The sequence below is a fragment of the Hippocampus guttulatus genome, chromosome 18 (genome assembly GCF_054856545.1).
Source record: "Hippocampus guttulatus isolate MCC_2025c chromosome 18, RoL_Hgut_1.0, whole genome shotgun sequence".
NCBI lineage: Eukaryota > Metazoa > Chordata > Actinopteri > Syngnathiformes > Syngnathidae > Hippocampus > Hippocampus guttulatus.
The window spans coordinates 2,804,008-2,831,943 of NC_141278.1; the positions used below are offsets into that span (position 1 = coordinate 2,804,008).

At 48.9% G+C, this 27,936-nt stretch overlaps 2 protein-coding genes across 6 annotated transcripts; both read right to left on the reverse strand.

The window, feature by feature from the left end:
• On the reverse strand, positions 1–4,665 carry lrrc71 (leucine rich repeat containing 71). The gene is made up of 16 exons (XM_086137168.1): positions 3,970–4,665; positions 3,764–3,802; positions 3,499–3,621; positions 2,911–3,018; positions 2,612–2,687; positions 2,462–2,536; positions 2,275–2,343; positions 1,985–2,144; positions 1,627–1,710; positions 1,473–1,547; positions 1,223–1,351; positions 1,098–1,158; positions 965–1,011; positions 751–862; positions 492–583; positions 1–283 (listed from the first exon to the last, which is right to left on the reverse strand). The coding sequence occupies exons 1-16, from the start codon at positions 4,043–4,045 to the stop codon at positions 149–151; spliced, it is 1,461 nt and encodes a 486-aa protein (XP_085993294.1). The 5' UTR covers positions 4,046–4,665; the 3' UTR covers positions 1–148.
• A 142-nt stretch (positions 4,666–4,807) lies between these two features.
• Positions 4,808–27,819, reverse strand: ash1l (ash1 (absent, small, or homeotic)-like (Drosophila)). Of its 5 annotated transcripts, none has more exons than XM_086137128.1 (28): positions 27,672–27,819; positions 26,699–26,791; positions 24,245–25,016; positions 19,116–23,523; positions 16,766–17,414; positions 15,720–15,893; positions 15,546–15,640; positions 15,254–15,327; positions 15,048–15,093; positions 14,787–14,895; positions 14,451–14,657; positions 14,214–14,360; positions 13,048–13,156; positions 12,769–12,918; positions 12,431–12,498; positions 12,057–12,223; positions 11,799–11,951; positions 11,474–11,528; positions 11,204–11,336; positions 10,570–10,836; positions 9,913–9,999; positions 9,711–9,801; positions 9,462–9,600; positions 9,115–9,287; positions 8,870–9,036; positions 8,155–8,599; positions 7,320–7,387; positions 4,808–7,026 (listed from the first exon to the last, which is right to left on the reverse strand). In XM_086137128.1, the coding sequence occupies exons 3-28, from the start codon at positions 24,842–24,844 to the stop codon at positions 7,021–7,023; spliced, it is 8,787 nt and encodes a 2,928-aa protein (XP_085993254.1). In that variant the 5' UTR covers positions 24,845–25,016; positions 26,699–26,791; positions 27,672–27,819; the 3' UTR covers positions 4,808–7,020. The 5 variants fall into 5 exon arrangements, with proteins under 5 accessions (XP_085993254.1, XP_085993251.1, XP_085993253.1 ...); XM_086137125.1 differs by lacking the exon at positions 7,320–7,387 and having other exon boundaries at positions 4,808–6,792; positions 6,901–7,026; positions 8,143–8,599; XM_086137127.1 differs by having other exon boundaries at positions 8,143–8,599.
• Positions 27,820–27,936: the final 117 nt, after the last annotated feature.

A 27,936-nucleotide genomic window follows, 5' to 3' on the forward strand; every position in this document is an offset into this window, starting at 1 on the left:
GAAAGTGAGAAGCCTTTTTAATCCGTTCCCAAAAAAGAAAGGGGAGATGAGAGGAAAAGAGCGGAGCGCTTTGTTTGCGCAACTCTGTTGAAACCAGAACACCGCCGGAGTCGGTCCACTTTGCTCGAGCGTGGCGTCGTCCTTTGGTTTAGCCGTCTGAACATTGCGACCCCTCGCCCTCTTCTTCGGGCTGCTCTTCACTTTTTTTGTTCAGAGGGTCTCGGAGCGCCATCACTTCCTTAATCTTCAGGTAGGGCTCGCACTCTGCGGCAAAATGGTTCCTCTAAGAGAGAGTGACAAAGAGCAGAACTTTTACAGCGTTCCCGCAAGTGACTTCTTTCGCTTCGCCGGAATGCGTGACACGTGGATACTGTGAAAGGCAATTCGCCCGCTGACGAGCGCGCCGGGATAAAAGGGCAACCCAATCAGCAGAGGCCGCCTCCCGCGGTTCTTTGTGCTCCCGAGAATGTAAGAAGCGATCGGGAACCCACCTGCAGACAGAGACGCAGCAAACCTTTCCCTCCATCTTGCATCTGCAAGGACGTCAGGAACTGAGGTAGCGACAGCTCTGTTATCCTGTTCCCTGCGCAGCACCATCAGGCAAGTGTCAATGGACAGCAAAGCCCCGCCCCCGCATTATTTCCGGTTCCTTTCGTCAGCCCGAGCTTCTGTCGGTGACCGCCGTGTTTGTCGGCCCGCCACGGCGAACGGAGCGGCGCCACCAATTGCGGCCACGAGCGTAACGCTTACCTGCCAGGCTGAGCGAGGCCAGAGTGGTGTTTCCGGGCAGGACGAGCTCTCCGTTCCTCTGCTGCACAGACTCATTCAGGAGCGGGCTCACCATCTCCACTGGCTTTTTGTGCTGGCGGAGAAGGCGGGGATACAAATGTGCCTATTCTGGGCAGATCACAAACGGACCCCCCCCCCTCCCCCAAAAAAAACAACGCGAGGATGTTCTCGGTACCTCCTGATCATACGCGCAGTTTTTCTCCTCGGCGTCTTGGCCTTCCGCTGCAACACATGAAAGGATACGCGCGTTGGACAATCGGGCGTGAAAGCGCACCCGGCCAAGCGGTTCGGGGCGTCGAGGCCCTTACATTTCTTGAGACATTTGGGGTCTTTGGTCGGAGCCCGTTTGCCCTCCGCTTTTGACGAGTCCTGCGATCGATGAGACTTGTGGTCAAATGGCACCAAGTTGGCAGCCTTTGAACTTTCGTCCTACCCGTTTTTTGGCCAGATTTTTGGTCTCCCCTTTGTTGGAGCCGAGCGAAGCGCCGCCGGCCAAAGACGGCAGTTGGTCACTGGAGAGCTTGGTGGCGCAGGATTGATCGGCGTCCGCCGCTGCCGATGACTGACGAGCGAGGGAAAGGAGCATTTTGAGATTGCTAACCGTCACTGAGCAGGGACCCACACGTGTTGTTTTGGTTTTTTTTGGCACCAATTCCCGACGTTCCACCCTCAAAACGACTCACCGAATGTCGTTTTTCCAGAAGTAGTTTCCTCCGCTGCACGATTTCTTCATGAGGTAGCACAACCTCGCCAAAAACCTGATGGAGGCAGACACTCATCGAAGCACGTCCCACGGTGTCACCGTGTTTGGAGAAGTTCTCCTCTGTCGGCAACTACCGTGGCCAGTTTTGTCGCTCCCGAGTCCCCGATGTGATTGTTGGACAGCGAGAGGAACAGCAAGGTGCGATTAAAGCGTAGGCCCTGCCGCGAGAAAAATCTCGTGAGTTGTCAAGTGTTCGGAGGGGAGCGCTTGTTCACCCAGCCGTGCACCTCGGATGACGTCACCCGGTGGCGCTGATTTAATTGTCATTCGTTTTTTTTAATTTTTTTTATCGACTGCCGCCCGATGGCGTTGCTTCTCGGCTACCCGTCGTAAAAGGAGCGCCACACTTTGTCGATCGTTCCATTTCGGTTTGAAGGAGCTCCTTCATCTTCATCGACTAAAAGAACCGCGGAAGGGATTCTGGGTCATTACCGTTGCAATGTGTCCAGCGCCGACATCGCCAATGTGGTTGAACGAGAGGTTGAGCGAGGTGAGATTCCAGTTTGCGCAGGTGCTGGTTGAGAGAGCGGCCCCGAGAAGACGTGCGCCCTCATCTTCAATTCGGTTGTTGCGAAGGTTCAAGTGAGTGAGGCTTGAAAACAAAGAAACACAGGCCACCAAAAACGACTCCCCGGTCGTGCTTGACATCTGAGGCTTTGTGGGTGTGTCAGGGGGGCGGGGGGGAGGCGGGCTAGTCCTGAAAGAGTGTCAGGTGTACTCACGCGCTTCCTTCGCAAAACAGAAGGTGGTGGTTGTTATCCACCAGTGGATTTCCCTCCAATGTAATCACTCTGTCCAACGAAAAGGGCGGATTGATGAAGTCATGCTGCTGAGTACGAATTCTTAACATTCCCAATGGGAAGGTAGCAAAACAAATAAAGGAAAAAAGAATGAGTGCGCTTCGCTCACCTGAGGGTCACGCACACACACACTGCATTTACGAGGGCGATGACCATGGAATCCGTCAGCCCGGCCTGCCAAAAACTGCCCAAGCGTCGACACTTTTAACACGGGCGCTGCCTGTCGAGTGTGCGGCGACGCCTCTCTCGCACGACTTACTAAACGGTGTGAAGGGTAGACGAGCACGAAATCATCTTGCTCAGTACTCGGACGATGGGTTCATCTACCGTCCAGCCTGTGAACAACCGTGCCGGGAGGATACGAGCTTTCGTGATTGAATCTCTTTTCTTCTCCGCCACTTGTCTCAGAAGTCATTCTCGCAGCAGACGGCATCGTTACACAGACGATAGGTTCTTGCAAAATGTCACGACGGACTGTTTGGGCAATTATGGGATGGTAAAGAATCGAGGAATTCCTTCAGCCGGTGTCCAAGGTGTGTGGTGAGCGCCAGTCCTTACCAAAGATTTTGATGCTCGATGTGCAATAAGGGTCTCCGTTCTCCAGCTCCACTTGGAGGTGGGGCTTAAACACATCGTGTGCGGGCTTTTTGTGGGACTGCCTGCCACCTGAAAATGACATCATACGCTTATTATTCATGTTATAGCATTTAGACAAGACAGTAACCCGCGGGCTGAAACGGAAGATGCGCCGATAGAACTCAAGTGCAGTCCAAGGGCAGTTGACCTTCATTTTTGTTCAGTTTCTTCGGGTCTAACCTGATTCGGTTGCGCTATTCCAAAGTATTACTTTGCTGCCATCTTTTGGAATATTGGTGACAAGAAACTGTTGAAGTCAGAGGAGTTTCTTTCCGAACAAAAGTATTACTTTGCCCCCATCTTGTGGCATCTCTGTGCAATCACGTTTTGGGTGAGCGGCACTCGAAGAAAAAACAACAGCCCCCCCCCCCCCCAAAAAAAAAGACCAGATGCGGCGAACTGGTCAATGCAGCGCGCCCCGCGTCTGCCCAAAACGGCACAGATGAATACCTGAAAAAGCAGGTCGCTCCAAACCAGTATTTCATTTTTAATCAGGCAGCGCGTTATTACCTGTGGCGCTTTCTTGGTTGGAGGAGCTGGATTTGGTCTTGAGAGCTGGGATGTTTTTCAAATCCAAAAGAGCGCAGAGGCCAGGAAAGTCAGTCATCACATTGCCAGAACACTCATAGTCGTCTGGGAGAGATTGGGTAGAATTTAATACCGGTTTTCAGACTCCATGCCGCAAAAAATAAATACATAAATAAATAAAAATACTGTACGTACATAGATTTTTTTAAGGACTTGTGAATAATGAATTTCTTTAAATGGCACTCACCAAAGGTTCGAGTGGCTGAAGTTTCAACCGGAGTTGCTCCTGTGACACAATAGACCAGATATTTGATCTTCGAAACAAAATGATGCATTTTATAGACAGACAGACAGATGGATCGACGAACAGACTAATGTATCCCTTTATACTCAAGGCTCTATCTCGCGATCTATCTGGCTAGCCAGCTAGCCTATTCTATTCTATTAATCGACCTGTTTGTATTGGCGCCGATTCTTCAGCTTCAGAACTCTTCTCGGACTTTTCTTTCGCCGGTTTCTTTCTCGCCATGTTTGTCCACTTTAAAATGTTGCCAAAGAAGTCTGACCCACGTAGCTAGGCAACGCGAAACCGAGGGATCGCGAGATTTTGTCTACCGTCGTGCTCGCCGACACCAAAACATGGACGCGAGGAGAGAACGGCCTATCGTTTAAAATATTTATTATGGCATCTTCAAGTTCATTTGTATGTGAAAATAATGAGCGTTTGTGCCCCGATAGTCGCGTTCAAATGACGTGACGGCAGGATCTCCGAAGGCAGGGGTGCCCCAACCACCTGCTCCCAAATCGATCGCGGGGGACAAGGGGAAAATAGTAAAAAAAAAAAAAGACTTGTCTCTGTGCGCGTAATTTATATTCTATTTTTTGTGTTCGCGCACACTGTACCCTATGCATCCTCTCAGTTTAAGTTCACAAAATAAATAAAACAATACAACAAAGCAGGTCACCTTTAACCTTTGACCTGTATCAACCGGAAGTTGAAGATCTTTTTTTGGGGAGGGGGTCACTTTTCTCCCCCGAAATAATGCATCTTTCATTATAAACAATGTAGAAGAGCATGTTTTAAGTATCGAATCTCCCATATTTGAAAAGGGGGACTGAATTTCCTTTGACTATTAAAGTACCATGAGTGACATCTTAGTCAATAAATGTTTTATCTGCGTCTGTCTCCATCACATGACCTCGATATCTCACATGTGAACAGCCTGAAGACGTGGCGAGGCTTCTTCCATATCATTGCTTGAAGGAAGGACCATCTTCAAAGAGCACAGCGTACAATAACGTAGTGCTTTTTATTAAAAAATCAAACAAAACAAACAAATATAAAACAAAAAGTAAAAACCAACAGCATATTTTCATGACTTAAGAATCATAATTACAAACGTTTAACGAGTGGGGAGAGTTTTTGACAAACTGTACACGTCACAAAATGTCAGCCGATTTGCCATTTACAATGCTTGCATCTTATTTTGTGATTGTCTAAAAATAACTAAAGAAATCACAGAAAACGCACAATTACAAGTACAAGCATCATACACTGACTGCTATCACAAAAGGGAACCATTTCCGATTTGGAAAAAAAAAACAGGAACATGATAATGGTCTGATGGGTTCATTTTTGTTTTTTATCACTGCTCAAAAATACTATAACCTTTTTATGTTGGCTAGCTTTTTTAGTGTTCAACACTTTGCAGCAAAAAAAACCAAACAAACAAAAACAAAACACTTGAGTACACTCCCCCTTAATAAAAGCAATATTAGTAACAATGTACAGTGGCAAGGGTGTTGCTGTGTCACCGCCGTGGCCCACTGCCTTGTGTTTGGCTTGACATTCTTCTCACTCATGCACCACATTTACATGAATTTCTGTTATAGGCAACAAAACTTGGGCTTCTATGTTGTCAGGGAAGTTAGGGTGAGAAGTTTAAGTGTCTTCATAATAGCAATACAAAGCCATTGAAATATTAGCATGATCATAATAATCGCAATACATTTAGGGCTGAATCCTGTACAGTACAATAACAAACAAATTCATTTTATCCAAGATATTGCTTTAGGAGAAACCCCTCAATGTAAAGCGTGTCTATATACACAACTTGGCACACTGTACAGCTGAAGCATTACAATTGTCCACCATCAGTGTCATTTTAATGGATTCTTAGTCAGTTTACAACATTGGGACTCCGTCACTCGTCCCTTTTGGGTGGCCGGGGTGTGAGGGGGGGCGCATCAGATAACACTAATTCTAATTCTTTTCAAACATTCTCCATGGCAACAAGGGACAAAGAGACCAAAGTTAATTCTCCTCCCTATATACAGTCTTCACTTGTCTCACAGAATATAAGAAAATACGACCATCACGATACATTTCATGTTAAGCAATGCTTTCCATAGTTTTCTGAAAACTGTTAATTGCCATTAAGCCCTTGTTTTTTTTTCTTTTAAAAAAAATGGAACTCTTCAGGAAATTGTGTCGCCTGTATCGATGCACAGAAAGTGTGTAATGCACACTGAAAAACGGGCAGTTAGAGAGCACAACTGAGTAAGGCGTTACAGTTGAAGCCCATGTCCCTCCCACCTGATTTAGTTAAGCTGGTGAATCCATCATTTGAAAAGCCAACCGTCCTACAGGGAGGGGAAAAAAACGGAAAATCCAAACCTCAACGATACACTTGATAAAAAGCGCTCAGCCTTCCCTCCCTCCCTTTAGGAACAAGCAGGCCTAGTCTGGGTCTACATGAGTAAACTAAGTACAGTATGCTAGGGAAAACGTAATTGCCCCCCCCCCCCCCCCGCGCACACACACGCAGCATCATCAAGCACTATTTTAGTGTGTTTTCAATACAGTTACATTACATCGAGATTCACTATATCCATGGTACCAAAAGTGCAGTCTACCTACCTTTTTTCCCCTCTCTTCTCATGAGCAGCATCTTGCGCCTCTACTTGTTTACTTCCACTCCAAAAATTACAGCGCGCGCACGCGGTAGTGTCCCTCATTTGATGCACTGACATTGCAGCATGGTCCCACAAGGGCGAGCAAGTCTCCAGCATTCTTATTTGCACCGAGTGAGCGATAGCCATCAGTCAGCGTGCTACTCCGTACCAAATGTGTCATTTCAGTGGATGTGTGGGCTTTTTGTCCCATGGGTTCATCTGACAAGCGCTCCTGGGAAATGTAATGGACATCAACTCGGAGCTTCCAAACCCCCTCCACCGTCTCAAGAGTTGAGATGACAAAGTCCTGGAGGAGGTATCCTGGGAGGTCCAAAAGACGCATTATGGTCTGGAAGGGTTTGGATGGCCAACTAGAATCATTTCCTTTGTGATCATCTCCCTGCGCTTTAGAAACTGAAAGGCAGTCACCTTGCCTGGCATGTTGAAATGTTACTTTCCGTCAACAAATGTCACCAAATCCAAGTGTCTGTTGCCGTAGGCGCCGCCCTGCACCTTCCTCCTCCTCCTCCTCCAGGAGATAAGTGACATCTACGGCTGTGGGAAGAACACAAAAAGGGGACGCTTAGGAGCTTGGACACAAGGAGCTGAACGGTGAGGTCAAAAATCATAGCAATTCTTTTCCAAAAGGGGCTCTCTCCTTTTCGTGGCATGCACAAAGTGCTCACTGTTTTATGGCATTGTGACACGTTTGCCTAGCGAAATGCCCCCCCCCTGAAGTCAGCAATTTAGACACAGATGGCTTCAGGTATCATTTTGGGTAGGGTGCTTAGTCTTCATGAGATGAAATCTCCCTGCTATATTGTATTCTTCCTTAGAATTAAATGCACCTGAAACATGTTAGCTCCTCGATCCGATTTTGGCCATGCTTTGTCAGCAAATTCTTCTTCAGAGATTCCTGCAGACACATCACATTGAACAAGGTGTTTTGGTGTTTGGGGAGATTAATTGAGTTGATGCACAAGTTTCATTACGGTACCTATTTAAAAAAAATAAAAATGTAATCATTTTTGCAATGTAAAAGGGAGCAATGAACGCGACATGATAGTATGCTACTATAAATGTAATTATGCTTGTGGAAAATGAAAATGTTTAGTCTTGTTCCGAGTGCGTGTTTTAGATGTTTCCCTCCTCCAACACACTTGATTCAAATGATTGTTCAAAGGCTTCCGCAGAAGGAAAACATGTCAAAAATGCAGGAGTTGCCCCGTTAATATCATAATTTCTAATCCAAATGCATGATGTGGAACAGTAACGGTTTGACTAAACATTATAGCAGAAAAGAATACGATGAATCGTTCTGGTTTTAAAAATCAAACATCAATACGTAGGGCACAGAATGTTAAAAAGTAAAAAAAATAAAATAATGAAAGAAGGGGGAGAAAAAAAAAGCAAGAGGTTGCATTTCTGCAGGAAAAGCGTGGACTAAGCAAAAACCACCAAAATATCCCATCTGTTAGACACATTTTCCGAGGCACAATATGTTACAACTGGGCTGTGGGAAAATGGTTTGACACTTTCCAATTTCTCAGCCTTTTTTTTTTTTTTTTTTAAATGACTCTTATTTTTCCCGCCACCTAAAGGGAGGCGCATTCTACGAATGAATAAAGCGAAGCCCCGCGTCCTCTGTTGACCGAGCACCCTCCTGCGTACCTGATTCCTCACCATTCTTGCCGGGTGTTCTGTGTAGCAGATCCAAGAGAATCTTGTTGAGCCGCTCCCTTTGGGCCTCCCTCCTGCCCAGCGCAGGGTGGCCAAGCGGCGAGCAGGCTGACGAGGACGGCTGCTCGGGCATCTCCCCGATCCTCTCGGTGGAGCCCTCCCGCTGCTCCTTCCGCTCCTCCGCCTCAGGCCCTTGCCCTTCAGCCCCCTCTTCATCTTCATCGTTGTCCCCTTCTGCTGGCGGAGGCCTGCCCGCTAAAAGTTGAGGAGCCCCCCTGGCTACGTCCACGTCCTCCTCCAATCTCCTGTCTCCAGCCTCTGGTGGGAAGCCGTCTCCCCGCTCGCATGAAGAGCCGTCGTCCTCGCAGCCTGCGGACCCTTTGGAACGCTCACTCTTCCATGCCGAGCGGCCCCCATTCCTCTTGTAGTTGTCAGGAACGTAGTGAGGCTACAACAGACAATTAGTAAATTAACATTCACATGTAGGAGATTTAAAGTGCATTTCTCCGATAAGGGTATTAAATAGTACTCCACCTATTGCCCAATAAAGGGGGTGGGGGAGGGGGGGGATACCCAAAATGGCAGTTGTAACACTCAAGCCCATTCCATCCATCGTTTTTCAAAAGTACACAACAGAAGGCCACAAAGCCTGCTCCCTTTTTCTTTTTTTTTTTAGAGCATCTGTACCAGAGCCAGGGAATGCACGCGTCTGTCTTACCGAGAAGTCTCTCTTGGGTGTCAGCCGCTTGGGGAAATGGTTGAAGGCGTATGGCTTGGTACACACTGGGTAGCGGTTCCGATGGATTTTGTAGAAAAGGTGAGCTGATTTGTCCAAGCGGTAGTCACAGATGTACACATCTGGCTCTTTCACCCCCTTTGGCCGGCCTTGAAGCAGACAATCAAGTATATTGGTCAAGTCACGTTAACAACTTGACAATGAATCCCATCCGAGGGCTTTCTCACCTTTGCAGTACGTGTAGAGATCAAGAACGCAGCAGGTGCCGACCACCGCTTCAAGGGGGATGATCTCGTAGAGTGGCATGCGAAATAACTCGTTCTGGTAGAACCGGCGCGATGGCGAATGGTGTGTCTCGTGAGGACGGAAGTAGTGGTGGCCAAAGGCGAACCGCTCACCCCTTCAGGGTTGGGTACAAGTCACAGCATTTGAACAAATGTGACATGAACAAATCGCAAGTTTCATCAAATGACAAATGACACAGATGAGGACGTTAAGTGTATCGTGGCCGGTACGAGACCCTAAAAATGGATCGACCCGCCGCGCGCATCGGTTGTCGAGTTCACCAAATTACTTTTCGTTCTTCCAGAGTTTCTCGATGCGGAAGATGTCAAGTTTGTCCCGGTTGACGTGAGAGAGGAGGCGGTAAGACGGTCTGATGGGCTGGCCCTCGGGTGTGCGTCTGCTGTCTCGCATCAGGTACACGCAGTCGCCTGCGCGGAGAGGAAGCTTACTTTCCAACAACCTCTCGGTATGCCGTGCGGTTCAGCAAAACAAGACAAACCCAAAACACAGGGCGCATACTCGGCCGGCTTCTCAATACCTTGGTGCAGAAGCAGCTCATCTCTTAGGAGGCAGATGTAGTAGACGGAGCCAGCCTGGGCGTAGCTGGGTTGAGGTATCATGGGGACTTCCTTTACCGCGGAAAACAACAAAGGCGGAATGAATTGAAATGCGCAAGTCACGTGAAAAGCTGGCCTCTCCTCAGCATGCTGCTCTGGAAGCCTCTCGCGTCGCAGACGTACCGTGTCCACAGGCCTCGGGTCACACTCCTCACACAGATAGTGCTCCACTTCCGTCTCCAGCCGCATGCAGTCGCAGTGTTGCCACACCTTCAACGAAAAACAACAACAAATTGGTCCACAAAAAACCCTGCAGACGTGGGTGGCTCGCACGCTCGTCATGTGTTTCGCTTATCTTTGTTTCGAGTTTTTTCCTCTCTGTAAATTATGGCTCTAAGTACGGAGTGCAAGCGATGGTGCGAACGAGAAGCTCTGGAAAGTTTTGCGATTGCAGTGGCTCCCGAGGCTCCCGGCTCGCCACGCCTGCCCAGGTGCTCCTTGCCGTTGGCTGGAACGGATGATTTCTATGTCCATTCATTTTCATGGAAATAACCGCTTTGGTCTCAGAACAAACGAAGGCTGAGAACCAACGATCCAAAGTACTCAAGTAGTAACTCACAGGCAGGGAATGACACCGATATGATCACCTCGCTGACCAAACTGTCCGTCTTTGCCTTTGACGCTAGAGTGGAATTCGAGTGCTAAAAAGGAGGACTGCTTATTTTTCTTTGGCTCTGCACCAGGAATGACCGAATTTAGTTTTGATACAATGACTGATTGAAAAGGGTCCAATCACATGGAAAATGGCTGATTTGGCTGTGGCGCTCCCCCGCTCCTTACCATGCACTTTTCGCACTGGATCATCAAGCCTTCGTCCTTGTACATGCCGCAGATGCAGCGGATCACGTCGTCGTCCTTGTCGTGGGATCCGGCCCCTCCGGGTTGGTGGCCCCGGTCGCGTTCCAGCGAGTCGGAGCTGTCGGCCTCACTGGCCGTCTCGCCCATAATCTCATCGATCTGCACGGCAGCCTCGTTGCGGGCACTGTAGTAGGCTTTGCGCAGGCGGCACACGTCCCTGCCGACGGACGACTTTCGGCCGTAATATTTCTAAGCGGGGAAACGAGGCATTCGTGAAAAATCCTGTTGGGCAATGTGAGAAGGCACACAACTCCAACCTCACAATTCCAATTTGTAAAGCGACAGCCAAACAAACCCTTCCGGAAGGCCAAAAGAAGAGCACAGCATGCTCTGCTGCTGTCGAGTGACGAGAGGCTTCGAAAAGCCCGACCTGCTGCACTGGTTCAATTCAGGCAGCCCCCACACTAGTTGTAGGCGGTGGAAAGGTCGTAACGGCAACATTTCTCCTTCCGTCGACAACTTTTTCAGCACGAGGCCACTGCCACATGCTCCGTTGGCATTATTCTGAGCAAAGGGTACTACGTTCACTGGAGCACGTAACGGGACGCCCGCCTACCTCAGCATTGCGGAACACTTTGAGCATGTCGGTGTCGAACGCTTCAACGGTCTTGTAATGGCCCGTGAGGATTTGTTTCTCGATGGTGCTCAAGTCCAGAGGGTCCGACACCTTCTCGTAGTAATGGCTGTTCCTAAGAATGCAAGATTGCACAAAAAAAAAAAGAAGAAGAAAAGAAAGCACGTCTCTTCAAACCTGCTTACTAAAGCAACAAAAACTCACATCCCAACTTTGAAGGACTTTATGGCATAAACGGGCTCACGTTCATACCTTTTCCGTGACGGGAGGTTCAACAGCGGAGCAGCGAGCGTCTGGCTGGATGAATCTGCGGTAGAAGTAGCAGACGAGAAGTCTTGATAGAATGTCGAATTGGGGATGGGCTCGGGACAGCTTCCGATCCAAACACGCTTACGTGTTCAAATAGCGTTGGGAGCTTGACTAGGACCAGTTTGTTTGAGACAATTTCAGGCAGACTGAGCCAATAATCCGATAAATACTCTGGCTATAAGTCAGCTCCGTGTATTTGTTTGGGTCACAATGCACATGCGAGACATAAAGGGGAGAGATACAAGAAAAGCCCAAAATCGGGACTAACCCTTGTAGCTGGTAATCATGTCGCAAATCTCCTTGAAGATGTGCGCGAGGCGAGCAGTGCGGGTGACTTCTGTGTTTTCTTCAGCGGCGGCAAGCCTGCGCGTACGCACCGACCGTGACGTCTGCAGGGCTGAGAACTGCGTGAGGAAAACATCTGGGGGCGGGATACAAGCGTGTTAGCTTTACATTCGACCCACTTTGACTCCGCAAGTCATATCTGGCTGGTCCCGATGAATAAAACGAAATTGATCACCCTCACCTGACTTAATGTTGCCGTCATCACGGATGACACCTCCCCAGCGAGTGTATATGGACAGGCTGCCGGGGTCTCTCTCTCTTTCACCCTCTCGTTTGAGCAACTCCTGTTTGTCCCTCATTTTTTCCCAGTTCCTCAGGAGGAACACTCGATGCTTGAGCACAAAGTTCCTAATGATTGAGAGAGGGGCAGAAGGGAGCAAGATGACGTTGGACTCGTATTGATTTTCCGAAAACTCGCCTTAGAAAAACTCATTTTTAGTCTTTGGCTTTGGACTCAGCATGAGACTTGATTTTTAGTATGGCAGGTTTTTTTGTGTGTGTGTGTGTGTGTGTGTGTGTGTGTGTTTGTCTGCTTTCTACCGTCTTGCGACGTACCTCTCTCGGTTTGACATGGGTTTCATAAGATGAGGGTAAAACTTGTTGCTATCGCTTGATTCTTCCTCCTGAAAACAAAGAAAAACGTCATTTATTTCCACAGATTTTAAATGCTCAGGGTTAGATCAACTTTTAAAAATGTCACCAGTCAGATTAAAGTGTCGACATGCATTGAAAAAAATATCGCTTTTCATTTGTTTTGTGTCTTTTGAATGCATGTAAACAGCGGTGTTCCAAAAATGTTGTACCTGATCTTTTTATTCATCTTACAAGGAAATATTAGCAGGCAAATATCAATTCCACCGAATGTGTCTTCTGACATCAAAGGTTGCGCTCACTCGTTTTTTAAGTTGGTGTTTGGATTTCCGTTTCTCCTTGAGTCGACCCAGTCGCCGAGTACCAGCCGCCTTGCCAGGCAGTCCGTTGACGCGCTGGCTTTTCCCGCCGATGATGCCTCTGCAACTCTCTGAGCCACACTTACAGGCTTGCTGCGAGGAAAAACGATCACGATATCAAATGGACGACGGAGATTTGAGGGCGTCACGGTAAACTACAACAGCAACGAGAAGCCTGCCACACTGCAGGAAACATTTCAACATGAGCATCTCGTCAGTCACCTGTTCCTCCGTGTTGAAGGAATGGAAGTTGTAATCATAGGTGAGCTCGGTACCGCTGCTGATGTCCTTGAGCGCAAAAAGACCAATTCTGTACACCCCATTGACTGACCTGCAAGTCACAAGGACTGAGTGAGTGCACCTTTCTCATATAGAGCCGCATAACTACATCGTGTACAAGAAAGCACAAGGACATTTTAGGAATTAGCCACGGCAGACACTGCCGCTTGGAAGTGAAGGCAAGCGGTCTGTGACCATGCGCTGAGTTTATGCCCCCCCCCCCCCCGGCCCCCAATCTGAGAAAAAAAATATTCAATGAAGAGGTTTCCTTACGCAGGGTGGGTGGGAATTGGCATTTTGTTCTTGGAAGGCATTCTGTTTGACTTTCAAACATGTCTGCATCGAATGAAGATGAAACTTGGCAGTAGGGCAGAAAACGAAAATGTCTGGACACCGCAGTTGTAACCGAGTCCAGGCTGCGAGTAAGCTCGCGCCGCTTTATGAAAAGACTGATGGCTCTTGAGTGCTTAGGAATCCTCCAGCTCCTCTTTATTACACGCACACCCACGTGCAGCCACCCGTTCCCCAGATTATAGGATGGCCCAAGTAAAAGAAGAGACTACAACTTCACACGGTCAACTATCTTAGATTGGAAGGTGTCTCCAACTAAACATGCTGGGTGGGTTCAAACTCAAAAGTCAAACAAGCAAATCCATCAAGCAAGCTGACTTCTGTGAATTAAACTAATTAAAAACACGCACACACACACACAAAAAAAAAAAAAAAAAAAGAGTCCCTGTGGAGAAGATAATGTAGAAAATAAGGCCGCCACTGCTGCTGCTGCTACTGCTACTCCTAATAATAATAATAATAATAATACTTGGAGGGCATTGAGCAAAAGGTAGATGCATTTCATAACTTTCATGATGATAAAGGCCATGATAGGATATTGGCGGGCTTGCGAGTGACAGGTAAATACGTGCATGCACAATAAATGGCCTGCTGATTTTGTACCAAAAAGACAACTTGATAAACGTATCACTATTTATAGCCTTTACTCTTTTAAAGGTAGTTGGGAAACAAAACAAAAACAAAAAGTAACATGATGTTTGTTTGCTTGTTTTTTTTGTAATCATCTGTACCCTGCTTGATGCCTCAATGAGACTTACCACTTCTGCATCTCACAGTTGGGCTCGCAGCTGTGGTTTATGAAGCGTGCCTCATTGCCCATTCTATAGCTGTCAATCACCATGCCACTATCGAGATTCAGACAGTAGTGGCCGCTGTGAGCAAAGTACTGCTGCATCATACGACTCCTGAAGCATGATGATGGAGAAAGAAAGCGAGATCAACATGCAGGAATTCATTTTCACTCGGTTCCCACCACGTGGCCAAGAGCAGTTCACCTGAACTCATGTTCGCTGACCACTTCTCCCAGGTACTCAATAATGAACTGCCCAGAGCGGAGACTCTCCTTGGTGCGGATGCCCCAGCCCTTGCCCTCCGCACGGAATCGCTCCAGACACTGAACCCATTCGTGCCTCTGGATATGCTGGTTGTCGCAGTGCTCGCGACACGGGCAGGTGCTGGGAGAGCACTCGGCAAAGCTCATCCTGGCGAAATGAGACATTGTTAGCGACACTCATTTGACCCCCACCGCAGGCAGGATTGTTATGACGGAGGCCTAACACGAAACACGACTCTTTGAAGACCTGAGCGGCACTGCCAAAGTTTGACTTTACCTGTTGAGGCAGTCATCCAGACAACCTTTTTCACTGCGATTCTCGGGGGTTTTGCAGTTGCATGTCGTCGTTTCATAGCCGGAGAAAGGCTTTACATCAACATACACGTCTGTGACACAAACAAGAGAGCATAATTTTGCACGGCCAGTTACAGACGCTACATAAGGAGGCGTTTCAACATTACATCGTATCAACCGAATCAATACATGTTCAAATTGCATCCCGCTTAGAACGCCACAACGAACAACGCTAGACACTTACTTGATCTGATCTTTTTGTAAAGAGGGACGTCAGGCCTTTTGTATAGCTGGAAAACAAAAAACAAAAGAAACAAAATAAAATCAAAGATGAAGAGAAGCTTCATACGAAAAAGAAGCGATTGGGCCAGTTCCCGAAGGGTCTGGAGCTCACGAAACACTACAAAGAAAACTAAAATGAAATGTACGGTGCTCATCACAATTGATCACCTGATCGTGTTTCCACAGCCATAGGATGTCGTACGGCAACTGGAAATCAATGCGCTTCTGTCTCAGGTACTTTCCTGAAACGTCAACAAAGCAAACAAGTAAAGCCTTGAGAAACAAGGAAAAGTTGTGGTGTTGATTTGTTACTCAAAGGATCGTAAGGCCCTGCAAATGAAAACCGTTTTGCTTCCAAGCACAGACATACAAATGTGACCGATCAGTCAAGCCACAACTGGATACATTTGGCAGGTCTGCTGCCTGACCTAGGAAAAATAGAAATAGCTTCGTGACTCACCAACATGTATGGGTGCCGGAAATAATCCGTAATCATGTTCCCCAGGTATGTACTCAAGCTTCTCTTTCTTTAGCTGCAGAAGCTGACTGCGGGGGCTGCAAGCAAGAGCAACGAAACAATGTAGACCATGCTCAATGGAAAGGGCTGTCACAAAGCAAAAAAAAACAATCTTACTCCTCGGTCTTGAACACATCCGAGTAAAGTCCAGCCTTCTGGAACTTTTTCTTTGGAGGCCTGGCTGGTCTCTTTTCCCGTGGGCCGGTGAGGGGGATGGCTGATGCTTGTTCCCTGGAGGCAGGGTCTTGGCGTTGTGGGGAGAGGTGGCCATCTGGCTTACTCTCCACTGAGCTAAAACAGAACCACCATTTGGTTGATGCTGACGTGCGAGAGAACGACATTCTTCCACACCTACATTAGGGGTGTTCACACGGCAACTTTTACTCCGGTGTAGCAGCGGGATATGTCGCAACAAAATACATCGGCGCAGCCCCGATGCAAATGTGTGCCGTGTGAACACCCCGAAAGTCAAGTGGAGAGAACCACTCTTGTTCAAGTTTTGGTGATGGAAAAACGCTTCCTTCCGTTCACGTGACGGATAAGCTTGTGCGACTCAACTGAAAATACTTGTAAACGGTCAAAGTCAACACCAGGGATCGCGTGGTTGCCGTGTTCCCGATGAACGCATCACATTGACAATGTTAAAGTGGAGTGAGCGCGCACTTGCCACTGATTACGGTGTGCCTCCGATTAACCGCAACTGAAGTTCGGGTGCTCTCGTGGGCCTTTCCTGACTTTGTTTTGCTTTTAAGTCCGGATTTGAAGGCTTTATGCCAACGTCTACGAGTATTTTTTCTCCTCGGTTCCCTCCCTGACGCACCCTCCACGCTGGCTGAATGCAAAACCAGGTCTCTCGACGCCATCGACCAAATTTTCTAAAGGAGAAGATCGGGTCGAGGTGAGCCCGCCTGCCCTGACGAGACATTTTCGGCCAAATACGCCAGGAACTCCTGGCGGAAATGTAAGATGGTGTGCCTGGCAATGCATACATACGTCATTGGAATTCTGCCGAAAGGCATTCTGTTTGGCGTTGGCAGTTTCCCCCATTTATTTCTGAGTTGGTACGGGCCACATAAGTGGAGGAAAAGGTTTTTACCTCAAAGCCTTGCATTCGGCCAAGGGTGTGCAGACTTTTCATACGGATTGCAGTGTGTTAGATTTACCCAGCAAAGGGACTGATCTCATCCTGGGCAAGCCAGCACCTTGCAGGCCCCGGTCGGGACTTTGGCATCGGGTGGCCCACATGTTCTTCTCTGTGGGGCAGTTGCTCCACGGTGTCCTCCACCTCCCCTTCCTCTTCTTCCTCGCCTTCCTCTCTCTCCCAGTGTTTCCTTTTCTGTCCTCCGCCACGCTGATCTTGGACAACTGCCTCGATGGTATCTTTGATAGTATCCCCATCCCAGATTCTGGCTCCTGCCAGCCGATCTCCGACTCTGTGCCGGGTTTGGTTTAATTCAACGGCAGGAATTGGTGATGGTGGCGGCGAAGGCAGCGGATGCTTGCGGGGGCGCCCGGGGCCCCTCTTTTTCACCATGTTATTTCCTGTACGGGCTTGCCGCTGCAGCTTCTTGGCACGCAGGATTTTGTTGACGTGGTGAAGACTGTGCTTGGGTTTCTGCGATCGGTGTGACTGATGGGGAAGGGAGGCATCGAGGCAACAGTCCTGGGAGGGTGACAGGCGGGAAGAGGACACCGAGCCATGGGAGTAAAACATAGGGGACTGGTGATGGAGCTGTTGTCGGTGGTGCAGGGATGCTTCCGGCCCTTCTGATTTCGAGAGTACACCGCCTCGCGTCTGGATACTTGCCGGCCCTTGGCGAGAAAAATACAAAAACAAATGGACTGAATATACACGTCGTAAAATAAAAATGATTCTTAGAGTTTTACAAGAACGAAGAGCAGTAAAATAAGGCGGCGTGGGGGAGACTTAACAATTTACAATTCAATCACAAATGACAAAATGCTAATTCCAAGCGTGATGATTATCCTTCCATCGGCCGGAGGGGATGTGAATAGATCATCACTTAGCTGAAAACCAACCAACCGTACTGAACCATTTCAATTGGTGCCCCAAAAATATGGCAAAGACAATTGGTAAGGACCAGTTGTTGTCATGTTACAATTGTGACAAAACCAAAGGGTGATGGGCACGGGGGACTCCAAAACAAAAACATTCTTTCAGTCTTGAACTCAGCCTACGCTTCTCTGTATGTACGTCGATGCGAGCGAGACTGCGTCTATCACAGCATCATTTGAGGACATACGCAGTCAAATTTAACAAGGCCCTCAGGCTGCGAGAGAGGCTGAGAATGAACATACAGTGCAAGTCATCCACGATACCGTCTCCTGAACGATGTTCGCTGAAAACAGCGTTGTTGACTCTCTACTGCTCTTGGTCTCGTTTTCTGTAAAACCCATTTCTCCCAGGAAACTCGACTTGGACTCCAGGGCTATTTACGTGTCCGTTTGTTTTTTCTGTGACACATTTTTGGATTGATGCGATTTATACTTATTGTCGACTTATCCCAAAAATGCGGTCTTTCCAGTCACTCATTTTGACAGTAACCTCAAAAATAGCCCAATAAAATATGATTTTTCAATCTGTTAAGTGGATGACGTAGACATTGTAATAATGGTGAGACAGGCATGATTTCAGGCACTTTCTTAATTTTGTCCAAACTTTCCCTTTTGCTGACTAAATGGAATTCACAGCCTTGAATCAATCATTCCTCATTTGTTTTTGACTTTTTCGTTCCCACTCCATTCCATTCCCTGACCACCAAATGACCCCGAATCCTGAGTTCTAATCCAGGATTACCCGGTTTGAAGTTAGAACAGTAGCATTCTGCCTCTGCAGAATCCTTAGTTCCACAACTGAATTGCACGCACAAAAGGCAAACGTTAACACTAAAATAAAAACACATACCACTGCCCGCATGATGAGGCCAACCCATTACTGAGGCCCTATCTTCACCACAACAACAACAAAAGCTCAACGTTGGCGTTGGGTATGCAAAACACTTGAACGAGGTCTCATATTATAGCCTTTCAAAATAAATGTAAGACAAAAATAGGCCTGTAAAGAAAATACTCCACCCCTCCGGAAAGATGGCAGAAATGCTACATCAACAGTAGTCATCCACATTTTCAATGCAGTCATGATGTATTTTTGCCAAGACCATAACCACTACTAAGCGCTACCAAATGTCAGGGAGTGTGTGCAAAGATTATGTTACAGTCTTTCAAAGAGACTTCTCCCCAGGAACAACTTTTTATGAGGCCAGAAACGCCGCCGCACATCGAGCGAGACGGCTGAAGTGGGCTATCGTGAAAAAAATGACAGTTGCCGACTCTTCGTCGCACACCAAGCAAGTGAGCGCTGCACATCTACCAACACACTGCAACAAAAACACTGCAAGCCCCTTTATCTGGTTATGAGACTCCACGTGTGCTGTCCTGGATCTTTTTTTTTTTTTTAATGTTCACACACCACATGAGGCAAATTCGACTTACCTAATTCTCTTCTCTCGGCCAAGATGGAGCGGTCTTTTCTTGATGTCCGGTCCATACGGGAGAAACAGGTATTCTCCGGTGCCGTCTCATTCTTCCTGTTCCTGCACCCCTTCAAGTTAGTGCGAGTGAGAGCGGAGGCAAAGAGATTTGTGAGATTTGGAGGATCGCGGCCTCTCGGCTCCACGTCTTCTGTGGGTGTGAGAGGTCCCTCGTCCTCACTGTCAGAGCAAGCGGGAAGTTCTTCCGGCCTTCCATTTGAGAAGCGCCCCTGACCGGGCAACACATGGCGACGTGAAAGCTTGGAGTAGTCGGCCTCAGAGGAGCCCATTCTGAACCAGGACTCTGTTGGGTGCTGGCTTTTGGAGCTGCTCCCCAGAGCTAGCCTGGAGGGTCCAAGACAGGAAATTGAGCTTTCTTTGCGCTTATACCTGTCTGCAGAAGACGAGGAGGAGGAAGAAGGGGAATTGGCTAAAGTGGCACCCGCTTGCTTGGCCGCGCCGTTGCCGGAGGTGCTCCGGCCAAAGCGGCATCGTTGCAAAGACTCCGCCATTCCCAAGTGAGGAACTCTCTCTCCTTTCCCCGATGCTCCGCTGTCAGACAAACCGGCGCCACCACGATTTACAGGTCCGCCCACTGGTTTTTCTTCCTCTTCCCTGCCCTCGTCGGCACATCGCTCTCTGTATCTGTGTCGGTGTTTGTGTTTGTGGTGCCAGTTGAAAGACAGCTCCGAGGACATGGGCGGGTAAAGAACAGGAGACCGGCCTCCGAGGTACTCCTGCCGAAGCAGCTTGTGTTTTTTCTTGTGGAATTTCGAAGGGTTTAACAGGAGATGAGAGGGGTGGTGATGATGCACGTAAGATGTAGGGGGAGGAGGGGGAAAAGTTGGCGAGTGATGAGAGTGGTGAGATGAGGCCGTGTGGGGTGACTGGTGGTGGGGGTGAGGATACAGAGCACTGGCCGGAGGGTAACCCCTGTAATAGCCCAGGCCGAGGGGTCCGGAGGAATATGGAACACTGTAAGAAGGATGGTAGAAGCCCCCACTGGAAAGAGGGAATCCGAGCCCTGGTACAAAAGGAACCTCTGACATGGAGTCTCTGAGTTTCGGTGGTCGCCCACGTTTCTTTTTCATGTCTGGTTTACGAACGTAGTGCAACGGATCACAAGTGTACGCAGGATGGGAATAGAAGCTGCCAAAATTAACCCGGAAGATGGTGGGCAGGAGATCTCTGTGAATGTAATGATGAGGTGGGGGGCCACTGGTCGCACCCATGCCACTGGCGCGGCTGCCTCCTCCCGGCAATCGAGTTGCCCCCGCTGCTATGCCGCCGCCACCGCCACCAAGACGGTGCCCCGTAGTCCGATGCGCGATGCGAATTTCACTCATCCTTATGATAATCTCGTCCAGTTCAGCAAGAAAGTTGGGGTCGATCCGCCGAGAGCGGAGTTGTAGGTATTTCTTCTTGCGTTTCCTTTTCTGTCTCTTCAGCTTTTCGTAGCCTGGGCACCCATGGCTACGGCGCTTGCATTTATGCTTATGTTTTTCCTTGTGGCCCAATATGGAGGTAGACGGGGCTGCTGGGTGAGGTCTCCGTGGCTCAGGTGATAACCTGGCCATATGTGGCGAGGGAGAAGGTGAGGGATGGTCCACGAGCAGAGCGGAGTGGCGTCGGCTGCCTCTTGCGTTAAGTGCCAAACCTGGCCCCATTGATGAGCCAATAACACCGGGCATCAATAAACCCCCACTGAGCCCGGCTGACATGCCCAATCCACCCAAAGCGCCTGCTCCTCCGGCTTTCTCACCGCGGTCCGAGGTGCTGTTGTTGTCTGTTCCTATGCCACTGTCACTGGGTACGGTCTCCTCGCTGTGGGACTCGCTCACTGGGGATGGGGTGGCTTCTTTCAGCTCACTCAGGGGCGCTGGGGAGGTGGGATGTAGTGGCCGAGGAGGGGACAGCTTGTGACAGTGGTAGTGCTGCCTGTAGTGGGGGTGGGGGTGGGGGTGGGGGTGGGGGTGGTGGTTGTACCCACGGAACGACGACTTTTTCTGAGAGCTTGGTGTGGCCGGGTTAAAAGAGGAGCCGAGGACTGGACTGCGGAGATGTGGAGCTGAAAAAGTGGGCGGGGGGAAAGCAAATGTGCTGTGACTGTTGTTTGAATAGTGAGGATGACCGGCAAAGTGCACCGAGCCCGGCTCCACAAAGCCGCCCTCGCTGATGGGACTGTGGCCTCCACTCGACTGCGAGAGGGAAGGTGAAGGAAAGATTTCCGAGGAGGAATGCTGGTGCTGTTGCTGAGATGGATGGTGATGCAGAGGAGAAGTCATGCTCGGGGACAAGAAGGGTTCCGGCGGAGCCGTCGTCGCTGTGACATGAACCATTTTGGGTTTACGCCCTCTCCTCTTGCCCATATATATTGTGCCTTTCTTGCTCACGTTAATCTGCGGTCCAAGTTTTCCCCCAAGAGAGGCGGCCAGGGAGGACAAAGAATGAGTTGCGGCTTCCGCAGAGCCAACCACCGCGCTTGGAGACACTTTGGGAGGATCTTCTTTTCTTGGTCCCAACAGGATTTGACTGAGAATACGCTTCCGTTTCACACTCTTCATCTTGTTGATCTTGCCGATGATTGTTTTCATAATAAGCTGCCCATTTCCTTTGCTGTGGTACCGTTTGTCCCCGACGTCCCCTGCTTCGGGAGCCAACGTGGGAGGCTGACTCTCTTCGGGTAAAGTCGGTGGAAGGCGCTTGGGGCGCCCACGTTTCCGGGCGGTAGGCTTCGGGGGGTTGATGTCAACCTCTGGATGGAGCACAGGAGGGTCTTGCTCTTCTTTGGACTTTAAAAAAGTGGAATAAACCTTGGACGCGGCTAATTTGCTATGCGGGCGCCCATGGGATGGGGCATCAAGCCTGGGCATCGTCGCCTTTGGCCTTCCCCTTTTTTTGGGCTGCGGTGAGGAGGTAAAGAGACGTGACATTGAACTTTGCGGCAGAGTATTTGGTTTCATTCTATTTGGATTTGGAGGTCTCCCCACGGGTCTCTTAAGCGGAGATGACGTTTCCAGGCTGCAGGATAAAGGCATGGTGGTTTTGCTCGGGTCAAACGGACTGTCGACGTCTGCTCTTTGATCGTGTACCTTGTTCATAGCACGGCCCCAGCGTGGCTTCCTTCCTCTGCGCTTTTTAAGGGGCTTACTGTCCTGCTCTGTTGCAGAGTCTAAGGACGAATCGGGAGAATCATCCCGAAGGGAAGTCCGAGGGCTGTGTTCGCCTTCTGGCTCGGGTGGAGACGATGCCCGAGGCCTTCCAGGTTCTGGGGGGCCGATGAGCCGACCGACACGACTGCTGTCCCTATTGGGACTATGCTTAGTTGGACTTGAGCTCTTGTCACTCTCAACTCGCAGTGACTGATTGCTAGCACTTTTGTCTCTCCCTTCAGGCCTTGCTGTTCCTGTCGCAGGGCCGCAATTGCTCACATCTCTGGGGCTGCCATGTTGTCTCAGACTTGCAATGCTTTCCTCTGCAGGAACGGGGGTCTCTCCTGCGCGGTCTGCTTGTGAGGCAGCCGGGGAGCCGAGGTGACTCAGAGTCCTCTGCTCAGCTGCGGTGGTAGAAGAGGACGAAACAGGAGAAGTGGACAAACCTGAGGTGTGGGCCGAGAAGTGACCGGGACGAGACGGCAGTTTAGGAATGCTACTATTAACGTTGTCATTGTTAGTGTCCTTGGACATGGAAGGCAGTCTGTTATTGCCATAAAGGAGTGCTGGGCTGCTGCTGCGACTACTGCTGCTCATGAGAATACCGCCGCCGTTTGGTTTGCCAGTCCCATCCGTGTCTTCCTTCCTTGTTGGTGTCAAGGTGGGCGAGTTTTCCAGAGTCATGTCTTTGTTCCGAGAACCGTAGGGCCGGCCAGGTGGCCGTGACACTGGAAGGGGGGGAGAAAGGTGAACCACTCTTGAATAGGTATTCCTATTGGCCATAGCCCTGTCTCGCTGCTTGGCTGTGGGTGTCATAAAACCTGAGCTTGGATGGGAAGGAGCGGGGTCCGTCTTGGCAGGTTTGACAGGCTTTGCGGTCTTTGACGGCGGGCAAGTGGCGATGAGTTGAGCTAATTTTTCAGTGACGGTCGGCGCCGCCCAGCTTTGAACTGCCTTGTCTTTATCTCGTTGACCTTCGTTGCTGTATGTATGTTGTGGGGGTTTGACGCCTTCGCAGCTGGGCTCCTTAGATGCAGGTAATGGTGAGGAGGGTGCTGATGACCGAGGGTTGGGTTGCAGAGTTGGTGTTTTCTTCCCGGAAGGATGAAGTTTGCCCTCTGGGAGAGGCCGATGAAGATTCAGGGGCCGTTCAGATGTGGCATTAGCTGCTTTAGCGTCTGACTTTGTGTCGGACAGACAATCCATCTTTGGTGGAGCCTTCAAAAAAACAAAACAAAAGAAAAACAGAATCATGATTGAATTGTCTTTGAAAATGTTGATACCAAATGAAGCTATAGAAATTTGCCACTCATTTTGAGTGATCCAAAAAAAAAATCATTATTGTTATTTTCCAAGGATATATTTGACAGGATTCTTCAAATCTGTCAAACGCAACTTCAACTGGCAAAGTGGTCAAACGCAGGGAGAGTGTGTGTGTCAAGGCACACTACACTTCTTCGGGTCAGACTGGGTGTCGACAAGAAGGGAAAGCTGCGGTTGAGAAGTCAAATTGGGGCGGGGGATGAGGATACAAGGGGAGGCAGCAACAAATAGATGGCCAAAGATCGGTGTTGCCACTCGTTACATGAAATGCACTTCAAAAAAACCAAACGATTGCATTAAATCGATTTAAACCAGACTCTGAAAATGCACCATAACTCATGTTCAATTTTTTTTTATTTGGAATTAAACACCGTAACAGGAAGCCTGGTGGGGGCCATAAAAATAAATAAATAAATAAATAATGAATTCACATGGCATCATCTTAGGAAGTGAATATTTTAAAGCCTTTCGATTGTAGGAAAATGTCATGGCCACCGAAAAATGGATGGCGGGCCGCAAATGGCCCCCCGGGCCGTAGTTGGGACACCACTGCAGTCCAGGATAAAATGTTGCTCTCAGTTACTTACGAGCCGGACAACTCCTTGTTTGCACTTACCCGTTTTCCCGAAGCGCTCCCATTGACATGAGGCGGCGCCACGGCAGCTGTGCTGGTCGGTGGAGGTCCAGCAGCCGGAAGTGGTGTTGGGACTTTGGAAGATGGGTTTGATGAGGATAATGCGACTGGTCTGTTGACGCTTGGACTCTGCTCCTTCTCTTTTTCCCTGACCTGAGAAGAACTCTGACTCTGGCTACCTGGCCCATCGTTTGTATTCCCTGCACGATTTCCTCGAGCGCCACCTCCTCCCCGTCCGGGATTCCTCATTGTAGCCCGGAAAGCTGGTCTGCAGACATAATTCTCCAAGATCTTGGGAGGTTTTTTCATGCGTTTTGCTTGGAGACCAATCTTCAGTTTGACATTGCCCTCGGATAGGCTGCTCTCCTTGATGGAGAATTGCGACTGGTCACCAGCACCACCTTGAGCAGCTGCTCCTGTTCCATCCGATACACCGGAAGTCTCTTTCTCTTTGTCCCTCTTCTTGTCGTCCTCATCTTCTTTCTTTCCAACCCCTCCTTCTTTCTCCCGCTCCCCGGTAGGAACACCTGAGAGAAGAGGCGGCGGCGGCGTCGCCGTTCTGCCGTGAATCTTTTGATCCATAAGGGTAGGGCAACGTGTAACCTCGGAAGAATATAGGAAAGGGGCCCGGGGAGGGAAGGAGGAGGGAAAGGGGGAGAGGGATAACAATGAGGTCGAAGCTCTCCTTTTTTTTCCCCCCCGAGAGGGTTTCTATCCTTCCTCGTCAGTTCGGCCCTCTTACTCCATCCTTTAGCTGTCGTCGTTGTAGAAGTAGTCGTGGGGAAATGCGGGGTGGGGGAGAGAAAAGGGGAGAAGGCAAAAACAAATGTTCATTAATGTCGACAACCATACAGAGGGACATTTGTATCTGTTTTTGTGAAAGGTTATCCTACCGAACGCACTTTTTACAATCCATTCCGGATGGCTGTACCGTTTTCTTTCAGCAACAATTCCTATTGCTTCCCATTTCAACTGTTTCCTCTTGAGGCATCTTCAATTTAGGGCCTTTCACAATTCCAAAACTTGGACTACTGAGTGTTTGTCTCATACCTAGTTAGTTGGTCTAAGCTCATAAACGCACAGCCGTGATCCTACTGTATTATGTTGCATGCTAAAATGCGAACTGCTCACGTGAAGTTGCGCAACATTCAACCCCATTATATTGTCGGAATTTTGCTCCAGCTCTCTGGGATTAAGCCAATTTTGCTAATCAATGCCTTCATTGCTAATCAAGCTCCTCCTTGCCTCTTTCCTGCTTTTTGGGGTCCAACCACTACTGCACCATCGTGCCACTACGTGACAGTTTCATTTTATAGTGCACCGAAAACAACATTTAGGGAATGGCGTTGCAAGGTAATAATCCATCAAATAATATACAAGCGCTGTGACTCATCAGGCGTTAGTGGCTGTTCACGTGACGTCTTCGTCACATTTGCAAGATCGTTGTTACTTCTTTCGTTTGTGACGCGCACATATTTCCGTTAACCATGCTGTGTAAATTTGATACATAGAAGTTCCATGTTCGAGTGTATGGGTCAGATTGTCCGACTGAAAGCAGTTGAGTGGATCGATCGCTGGCAGTGTGGCTCATTACAACTACTCGAAAAACCAAAAATATTTGACGCATCTGTCGGCAATAAGCATGCAAAGCTATTTGATTAAAAAAAGAAAACAATTGAAAAATCACTCAGCCAACAACAGGAGAAATGGCATGGCAACTTCTCACGGTGCCTCCCCTTACCTAGCATTTCCAAACAATTCCTTGCCATCTTACTTCTGCGCACGTTCGTAACCGCTCATTTCCCTTCGACTGGAGCAGCATAAAATGTTGCCTACAGCCACCTCACGTGCATGAGGCCTCCAAGCCAGAGCGTGTCGTTTCTTACATGCTTTTTGCTCCATGGGAATCATAGCAAATAGTCTGCTTCAACAAACAAGCAACAGATAATGCTTTGACAGAACTGTGATTAACATAATGGATCAGCAAATATGGTGAAAAGCTGCTTTGAACTGGATAGTTTGTGTAGATGTGTTGCCTGTAACCTTTCCCTGAACTCTACCTTTACCCACAACCCCAGTTCTTCCCTTGGCCTCACCACAATCCAACCTGATCCCTCACCCTGAAAGAGCGTAGCGGAGAGGGGGGGGGGGTATCTTCAGAGGGAGGGAAAACAACATGGATGACAGGTGTCAGTTGAGCCAGCACATTTCAAACATCCTCCGCATGTGCGAGCAACGTGAAGCTCATTCCACTGTGGCAAAAAAGCGTCTGTACAACCCAAACAGTAAGGGGGGTCGGGTTCGGTCTGCATCATCAACTCCGCAATGTTTTTATTTTTTTCAGGTATACTACAATTGCCTGACCAAAAGTAAACACATCCACGTTTCCTATCCATCTTATTTACCATCTGTTTGAAATCGCACATGTGGACTCACCTCTTCTCGTCGTCCAGAAATGGTGTTCTCATTATTTGGCTCCGTGTCTTTCCTCGTTTGTGGCAATGTGGTGGCCACGCATTACTCCAAGTGCTGAAGTGGCAAAACACGACACGAAATGTAAGCTGTTGGAAGGGGTTTGCACAAATATGAGACACCGCTGACAGTGGTCACGTGGGGCGCGTTATGTTACGCTGTTATCGTTTGTGGCGCGGAGAAGGGTGCCAAATATTAGCCCGGCGAAAGCGCCCAAAACACCGCCAGACGAAACGTCCCCTCGAAATGTATGACTTGGGGACGATGGCGTCGTTGCTGCAGTGCTAAATATAGCGCTAACCAATGCATTGTGTGACATAATTGTAGTAATCAAGCACATCGCATCACCTCGCGTGAATGATCCCGATAGCGACCTTCTTGTTATCGATCAGCCTCGGACTGTCTAAAAGACGACAGGGGCTATTTTCATCCAGCAAGCGTTCGATTAATAACCTTCGCGGGCTTGAGTCGCGAATTCCAATAGTCTTTCAACGGTCTTTTGAGCCGTCCCGAGTCGTCAGACAAACATTCATGTAGTCATTGGGTCATTTGTCTTTCGGGACGGGATTAGGACTATGACAGCGCAGGACAAGTGATGTACCTAGGCGTACATTTCCGTCACATTCTCGCATGCACTCGTGTTACTACATCTCAGCTACCACGGCTAACGATGCACTAGCGAAACCGCTAAACCACACGCACATAAAATATTAGCAAGTAGCCACAAAGACAAATCGTGAAATTCAAACCTCATCAAACCGAGCGCATAAGTGTGTAGTTGCAACATTGCTACGGTATAATACAGCAAATGTGCACTACCGTGTTAGTTTAGAAAAAAAACTGTCAACAAAATGGCGGCTACGTTGAATCAACACAGAGCCCCGAAATTGATCTTCCTCTTAAATCCTTCTTGGGAGGTAAAATCCTTCTTCCTTACAGCGAGTGGTAGTCTGTATTTCTTCGGAGATCTCCCGAAAATCCACTCCGACGCTATGTTAGCGGATCCTGGATGTGTCAGCACGGGGCCCTCTCGTTGGTCGGGCCTCCATGTCGGCTCAGCCCGTGTCGCTACAGTGTCAGCCCAGCAGCACGGGCTTTCTCAGGCAGGGGGGGGGGGGGGGGGGCGAGTGGAGGAGAGCAAAGAAGGGAGAAAACGTCACTTGCTCGCTTGCACAGAGAACAAAGTCTAACGTTTACTAATT

Excerpts from the sequence above, each read along its gene's own strand:
- ash1l (XM_086137125.1), bottom strand. The coding sequence starts at position 24,844 with ATGGATCAAAAGATTCACGGCAGAACGGCGACGCCGCCGCCGCCTCTT. Across the intron at positions 11,337-11,473 it reads AACCTCCCGTCACGGAAAAG|GAACAGCCATTACTACGAGA; the intron begins GTATGAACGTGA and ends TTGCATTCTTAG. Across the intron at positions 7,027-8,142 it reads CAAGAATGGTGAGGAATCAG|CCGTAGATGTCACTTATCTC; the intron begins GTACGCAGGAGG and ends TTCTTCCCACAG.
- lrrc71 (XM_086137168.1), bottom strand. The coding sequence starts at position 4,045 with ATGGCGAGAAAGAAACCGGCGAAAGAAAAGTCCGAGAAGAGTTCTGAA. Across the intron at positions 2,688-2,910 it reads ATCGAGCATCAAAATCTTTG|GCTGGACGGTAGATGAACCC; the intron begins GTAAGGACTGGC and ends GGTTGTTCACAG. Across the intron at positions 1,012-1,097 it reads CCCCAAATGTCTCAAGAAAT|CGGAAGGCCAAGACGCCGAG; the intron begins GTAAGGGCCTCG and ends CATGTGTTGCAG.